At 40.1% G+C, this 8548-nt stretch overlaps 1 protein-coding gene across 1 annotated transcript; it reads left to right on the forward strand.

Moving 5' to 3' along the window:
* Window positions 1-5484: 5484 nt before the first annotated feature.
* LOC115269695 (angiopoietin-2) lies at window positions 5485-7662 on the forward strand. Its single transcript, XM_029878526.2, has 2 exons — window positions 5485-7428; window positions 7487-7662. Exons 1-2 carry the CDS (start codon window positions 5678-5680, stop codon window positions 7599-7601), a joined length of 1866 nt encoding a protein of 621 aa, XP_029734386.2. The 5' UTR covers window positions 5485-5677; the 3' UTR covers window positions 7602-7662.
* The last annotated feature ends 886 nt before the right edge of the window (window positions 7663-8548 follow it).

Below are 8548 nucleotides of genomic sequence, written 5' to 3' on the forward strand. Positions count from 1 at the left end.
AAAATAAAAATACAAAAACAATAAGATACAAAAAAATATTTTTCTCCATATATATTTTTTTGCAAAACCATACATTTTATTGTAAATGAATTGTTCGAAATACTGATACGTGGGTTTTAATATACTGTACATTGTACGGTACATGTATAGTTTCAAACAATAAAATGTACCGTAAATATATTGTTTTCAATTGTAATTTCCCTACCGGCTATACATTCAATCAAATGGTTTTAGAATTGTTCTCTTTTATTATGTTGTATTGTTTTACATTACATAAACCATATAATGTTATATTATTTCGCCATGTTCCTTCTGTTAATGGCATCTTAGGCTTTCTAGCCAAACTAACCTAAACTCGCCTAAGTCAGAGTAGTCTCTGATTGCATTAACAGTTGAACTTTAGGCTCCCATGTCCCACCAGACAGATAACTGGGTTTTGCAAACTAAGCATTATTAGTGGCAACACTTTGAGCGGCATGATGGAACTATGCCGAGCACGTTAAGTGTTATTAGACCACTAATGTAGTTTCATGAGTGAGTGACGAGGTGCATAAGTATCATTACAGCGTGTTTAACCGTTTTTGCAATATTGAGGCTCCAGTTTGACTAAAGTTTGAAATACATAACAACCCATGAGAAAACTGTCAAGTTCGATTCAAATATAAGTTAGGTTAAAAAGCGAACCCGCAGACGAACTTATATCAGAAGTGGTTTCAGTGTCCAGTCCAGTCCATATGTTAAAGATGGCTCTACGTCAAAGATAAATCGAATTTGATCCGGTTGTGGTAGAAGGCAAGTTCATATGAGAAAAGTGGAGAAAACTCCCCTAAATGCAAATACAGAAAGAATAGAGTTGAACTCGCCCACTGATTTACGGTAATTTGACCTGCGTCTTTCCAGGTTGACCTACATTCGTATTCCAATCATCGCACTCTACATACCTAGCCCGTTATATCTCTTGGATCTGCAGTTCTTAGGACACCTGGTTTACCACTTATTTAAACATTTTATTGACTTTAAATAGATGTTTTAGCTTATTCACTTTTTTCTCTTTCCGAGTCACGAACATCAACGAAACAAAGCACGGAAAAATCTAAAACTGAATAAATAATCAAAAATGCACGGAAAAGTAATATTTCGGAATAGTGAATGGTTCAAACGTAAGAAAAACAATGTAATATATTGTTACATAAAGATCGAATGTAAATGTATAGTAGCTACTATGTGCACAGCTTTTGCGAACCATTCCATTACAATACACTTTATTGTAGCTGGTACACTGTATGGTACAGAATGGTTTTCACCAAATACACTATGGTTAGTTTTTATCCGGGTAGGCTTTGCGAATCCGAATCACAGAAACGACTGGTACGACGGCGAATGTGAACAGTTGAAAAATGAGAAGAATGCAGCTGGGCGAGAATGTTGCAACACCGAACGAGGGCGAATGAGGCACGTGCGCGGAACAGGCAGAACTCAGTCTTCTGGAGGAAAAAGCGCCAGCAGGAAGAACAAGATCGCGAAGCGATGGAAGAGCTGTACCGCGCTAAGGACACACGAAAGTTCTACGATAAGCTGAACCGCTCGCGCAGAAGCTTTGTGCCACAAGCCGACATGTGCCGTGACAATCACGGGAATCTTCTCACGAGCGAGCGTGAAGTGGTCGAGAGATGGCGGCAGCACTACGATGAGCACCTCAATGGCGACGTTGCAAGCACCGAAGGTGGCGTGGTAACACATCTAGGAGTATGTGCGCAGGACGAAAGATTTCCAGCCCCTGAACTCCAAGAGATTGAGGAGGAGGTTGGCCGGTTGAGAAACAACAATGCCGCTGGTGCAAATCAACTACCAAGCGAGTTTCTAAAATACGGCGGAGAAGAACTGGTGAGAACACTACACTGGATCATTATCAAGATTTGGGAGGAGGAAGTATTACCGGAGGAATGAATGGAAGGTATCGTGTGTCCCATCTACAGAAAGGGGGACATGTTGGATTGCGGGAACTACCACGTGATCACACTACTGAGCGCTGCCTATAAGATACTCTCATACATTTTATGCATCCGTCTATCACCGATTGCAAGACAGTTCGTGGGGCAATATCAGGCTGGATTCATGGGTGAATGCGCTCGAATGGACCAGATGTTCGCCATCCGCCAGGTGTTGCAGAAATGCCGCGTATACAACGTGCCCACTCATTAGTTGTTCATCGATTTCAAATCGGCGTATGATACAATTGATCGAGACCAGCTATGGCAGATTATGCACGGACTCCCGGATAAAATGATACGATTAATGAAGGCGACGATGGATCGAGTGATGTGCGTAGTTCGAGAATCAGGGACACTCTCGAGTCTCTTCGAATCTCACAGAGGGTTACGGCAAGTGATGTTGTTCAACATTGCTTTAGATGGTGTAGTAAGGAGAGCGGGGATAAACACGAGTGGAACGATTTTCATGAAGTCCGTTCAGCTTCTTGGTGTTGCTGATGATATGATTTATAACTTAATCATTTTATGGCTATATCTGTCTTTTTCTACTCAGAGTGTAAGGGAGTAGAGATCAAAGTGGATAATGAAATGATAGATAGGGTAATTGTTCCCTTCGTTGTGGTAGTACCTATTGTTGCGGTAATAGCAATTGAGCACTTTTGCGACTGAAATGTTACCAAAAGGCATTTTTAATAGATGTATTATGCTTAAATTATGAGATTGCACCATTTGTGTGCTTAAGATTTACCCAAAAACCTATTTAAAAAAATATTTTCCTTAATATTTTTGCTGCTGTGTTCCTATTGTTGCGGTAGTGTTCCTATTGTTGCGGTATCCCATATGATTTCAATGGAATACCGCAACAATAGGAACCAAAATTAAATTTTACGTCCATAATAAGAACAGTGTGCCTATTGTTGTGGCAAGCGATTTATGATCGAAAACAGATAAAAACGATAGTTTTTATATTTTTCCAAGCAAATTTGGATAGAAAACTGCCGACTAACGTTTTGAAACCCTACATTAGATGGTACGATCATTGTTTTTTAAATGAATTTACCTAAATACCACAACGATGGGCACACTTACCCTATGATAGTTTCCGCTGGGTTGCGAACAAGTGTGAAAATTTATAGATGGGGAAATTAGGCAAGTAGGCCTTGTATTGAACGAATACATCGAATGCGTGAAACTTCTGCCGTACGACATGTGCTTTTAAACAGATCGGCTTGGTTGGTAGTTCATACTACCTTACCAAGACTGGCAAAAGTTTCAAGCACCCGTCTTCCTAGACGTACGGCAGAAGTTTCACGCATTCGATGTATTCGTTCAATACATGGCCTACTTGCCTAATTTCACCTTCTATAAATTTTCTCACTTGTTTGCAACCTTGCGAAAACTATCATATCTACCGTTTCATTATCCACTTTGATCTCTACTCAATTACACTCTGAGTAGAAAAAGACCGATATAGCCATAAAATGATTAGGTTATAAATAGAATACGGTCGATAAATCAGAAATTGATATTATTGCTCGTAAATTTGAGACGATGGCGGAAACGTACATCCGACTAAAGAGTGTAGCCAGGCAAATCGGATTACTCATTAATGTGTCGAAGACAAAGTACATGATAGCAAAGGGCTCCACGGAGGATTCACTGCGTCCACCTCCCCGAATTTTTATTGACGGTGATGAAATCGAGATGGTTGAATAACACAAGTTTACAAAATAAAACGAAAGTCGTGAACTTCTGTCAACGACCAAAATTTTTAAAGCACATTTTGGTGCTGATTTCGAAACCGACCTTCAAAAAATTTAAAGTAGAACAGTTTTTGAGATTTAGCTCAATATCGTGTTTTGCAACTTTTCAAAATATGTAATTTACTAAAATTCAAATATATTGCGTTTTGTTCAACCAATTTTAAATCTCTTTCCATAAATTAAAAGCTGAATACAATACCATTCGGTCATCTGAATACAGGTTTTGCGTCAGATTGATGAAATTCAAGATATTGGCGAGTTTTAGGGACGATCTTCTTAAATTTTAGCAAAATTCCCTAACTTTTTTGAAGAAATGTATTTTTTTCAATAAGAAAAAACCAACTTAAAAATTCTTTCTCGACGTTTATTTGACATATCATATGTAGGCGAGTTACAGTAAAAAATTCAGCTCAATCGGAGCATTGATTACGAAGAATGAGGTGAGTGAAGTGAGCGACGTTGCTTAGAAATAGAACAAAAATCGATTTCAAATCATCAACCTTGTATGGAAAGTCGAAAAAATTTCCGCTCTACTGTAATTTTTTTCCTTCGCGTTTTCGAACTCAGGGCATGATTCTACACCAAAAATGATCATCAGCTTACCGAGTTCAAAAATGCTGTAAACTAGTGTAATTTGTGTACTTGGGCTCACTGGTGACCGCCGACAACGACACCAGCAGAGAAATTCAGAGACGCATTGTGGCAGGAAATCGAGCTTACTTTTGACTCCTTAGAACTCTACGATCGAACAGAGTTCGCCCTCACATGAAGTTGACTATCTACAAAACGTTGATTGGGCCGGTAGTCCTCTATGGGCTTGAAGCATGAACCCTACATGCATAGGACCAACGCGCCCTTGGCGTTTTCGAGCGGAAGGTGCTGCGTATCATCTACGGCGGAGTGCAGATGGAAGACGGGACTTGGAGAAGGCTAATAAACTACGAGCTACATCAGGTGCTTAGAGAATCAACCATCGTCTATACCGCGAAAATCGGGAGGCTACGGTGGGCGGGTCACGTCATCAGGATGGTTAAATGGTTCTCGAGAGTCATCCGACTGGTATAAGAAGACGTGGTGCGCAGCGAGCTAGATGGGTCGATCAAGTGGAGGACGATCTGCGGACCCTTCGCAGAGTGTGGCACTGGAGTCACACAGCCATGGACTGAGTAGAATGGAGACAGCTGCTATGTACAGCAGATGCCACTCAAGCCTTAGTCTGACCGGTAAGTAAAAGGTATGTAAGTTACAACAGCTAACAATTTTCTCTTGACTTTATATTTTTAAGAGAAAAGTTATATTGTATCCATTCAAAATATTGAATGTTCTTTTAGTCAAAATAAAAAATCGCACTGCGCTGTGTTAGGACGGAAAGATCTTGATTTGATACTTGTAAAAACATGCTCAGTTAAAACTTGTGTACGATACTGATTATTCCATCTTTTCAAACCCACTGCACACAAATTTGAAACTCATTCGCACGTGACTGCATTGCCAAATCCAACCAAACGCTACTAGTATAGCCAATAGCCATCCATCTGTTTTCATCATATGACACTAAGTTGATAGGACCTTACCATTCACAAACATGCTCCCAGTAGGAAGTGTCAATTATGTGCACGAACGCAGCAGCATTATCATCTCAAGCAGTCCAAGACTATACGCGCATAGTCCATCATTGCCGATAACATGCTATCACTATCAGCCTAGAGCGTTTTTGGTGTGTCTAAATATTTCGTTGCACATCTTCGGAGAACTTTCTCTCTCTCCCTCGGGTAGGTAGATAGATGCAGCGATAATATAATCAAATTTTGTTTGCTCTAGGTCGTATGCTATCTGCACGTATAAATACTTTACGTTAAGAATCGTTCGTCTCATAATTGATTTCAATTGGTCTCAGACGTTCGGTCGGTTAAGTCCATCAGCATGGAGAGGAGATTTGTGGTTTTAATTTTTGCTTTGGTGGTTTACGGTAGTAAATTGATTCAATCTGGTAAAGTTCCAACTGATTACGGTGATGAAGATGAAGGAGTTGCAACGACGGAAGTTAACCAAAATTCGCGGTTAGTTGGAAGAAAAACTGCAACATGTGAAGACAATAGAGAAGTTCTATCGAAATTGAATCACTTGGAGAGAAAATTACAGCAAATGGACAAAATGATCAAAAAAATCGGTGAAGCCACCCCATCAAGTGGAGCAAGTTGTAATGGTCCCAGTATTGACATGCTTTCTTCAAGAGTCGTTTACCTAGAAAGCAAAGTTTTACAACAGGAGAAGGATTTAAAACAGGTAACGGATACCAGAGCCTTGAGAAGCATAAAAACGGATGACGCTGAACACGAAACAATTCTTTCGAAAATCGACATTCTGGGAAACATGATCTCGCAGCAAAGTGGTGACGTTAAGCAAACTGTAGAGGTAATTTTGGAAAGCAAATTCAAGATGCTAGAGGACAAGGTAAAGAAGACATTGGAAGAGGCTGCCCCTGGTCCTGCAACAAATGAAAGTGCTGAAAATACTGAACTACTTCTCACGAAAGTAAACCTTCTTCAGGAGAAGATATCACTTCTGGAAAATAACACCAATGGAACAGCAGAAAGCGGCAACAAGTCTCCTGCTGACAGTTTCGGATTTGAAATACTGCGATTGAAGATTGATTTCCAAGAGGTTAAACTTCTGCAGTTAACAAATGAAATTACCAGTAAAAACGAGAAAATCTTGAAAAGCCTTGCCCACCTTGAGCAACTACACGAAACAATTTCAGAAGTTTTGAGCAAAGTAGATTTGAACGTTGAACAGAGTGTATCCAACATGTTGAATCAATCCCTGGAGACATTGCAGCAGCATGAAATAGTGAGTAATGAAACATTCAAGCAACTTCTATTAGAACTTAGCAATCTCAAGAAACTCAACGACGAGGCCGAAAAGAAAACTGATCACGTTACTCAAAAGCTGGATTCACTGGAGACCCTCAACTTGAAAGTTCCTGCGTTGTTCATCGAGCTGAAGCAACTGATTGCTCAAAATTTGTCGCAAATAATAAGCTATTCAACGGAACTTTCGCAACAAGACAACAGATGTGTCAACAACAGCACTTTAAAACAGGCCCTATTCGATTTGGTGATACTCAAAAACTCGGCCCGTTATTTCCAAGTCGCTACCCTGCATCAATCTTGCAAAGACAAAAAACTAAAAACGTCATCTGGTAAACACCTACTGCATCCCAATCTTCAAGAAGAACCATTCGAGGGCTACTGCGAACAAGACAAGTTCAACGGAGGTTGGTTGGTCATTCAGTATCGGTTCAATGGTTCCGTGGACTTCTACCGCGGCTGGAAGGACTATCGGAACGGATTTGGAACGATCGGAGGCGAGTTCTGGCTGGGGCTGGAAACGGTGCATCGCCTCACGAAGGACAAAAATTTCACTCTGGTCATAGAAATGGAAGACTTCAAGGGAGGGTACGCTTACGCCAAGTACGATCGGTTTGAAATTGGAGGTGAGGACGAGTGGTACTCGCTGAAACGGTTGGGAAGTTATAGTGGAACTGCAGGTGATGGGCTGGAGTACAGCGTGGGGATGAACTTTACCACGTGGGACTCCGATAACGATCAGTCGTCGGAGAATTGCGCGGTTCAGAGATACGGGGCTTGGTGGTACAAAAGTTGTACTTTCAGGTGAGATATATGTTTGGACGGATGAAAGTACAAATCAACTGCTTTGTTGTCTTTTCAGTAATCTTAATGGGAAGTATCAGAATATGGCGCATCATCAGTCACTTTGTTGGTATTATCATAAAAACTCAGACGATGGACTCAAAGTGTCCCGAATGATGATTCGTGAGGTGTGAGCAAGTACATTAGCTGTAGTGATTGCAATGTGATGGTATGATTAATAAAAGTATGATCTTGCACGTATTCTGTAGTTGACATTTTTTCTACAAAAGATTGGCTGTTCCTAGTTTTGGTTGACTGTGACGCTCGTGATTAAGTGAGTTTTGGTCCAATTTAGATCAATTTCAGTCAATTATACATATTTGTCTTTGCATTAGATTCAAACCACTTGTTGGCAACCAATAAAACATCGCTGATCTCTATCTAGTGAATACTTCAAAAGGATTATATTGCGCGTTCGTCGTAGATTCTCGCGCAAAAATGTACAAAATCGCTCATAGATGTTCGCCAGTACATAATATCATATTCGTGTCTTTTACAATTAGTGCAGAAATCACCCTGAGATTAATCGCGCAGAACATACCGAAGTGATTGATTGTAACTGCGTACATCTATTAGCGTTTTCGAAAAGCTTTGCGCGTTAATGTTTCTTGCAACGGATAACATTTGTCATAAGTAAATGGGTACGAAATCTAGGCAAATGAACTTACGATTTCAGTCGGATCACGACTTTCCATATGCCACAGAAATCGCCTAGTCATAATACCCTGAGTAACTAGAGCAATGGAAGTTCATCGCGACAGCGTGTTTTTGTTTTGATCTTTGTTATGTAATTAGTTGCTGTATTTTGACATTGATATTTGGATATCAAAATATGTTGAGATTTTTCGAGAAATTTTTCCTGGAATTCTTTCAGAAACTGCTCCAGGAACTGTTTAGTGATTCCCTCAGGAATTCTTCTTGGCATTGCTTCCGAGATTTCTCCTGGGGTTTCTTCAGCAACTCCAGGAATCCATCCAAAAGTTCCTCTACGTCCTCTTTTAAGGATTCTTTCAGGATAACCACAATGATTTCAGCGAATTCAATAGTTCAATAGTTCCTCCTGAGGTTTCTTCAAAAACTT

Source organism: Aedes albopictus, chromosome 3, assembly GCF_035046485.1.
Source record: "Aedes albopictus strain Foshan chromosome 3, AalbF5, whole genome shotgun sequence".
NCBI lineage: Eukaryota > Metazoa > Arthropoda > Insecta > Diptera > Culicidae > Aedes > Aedes albopictus.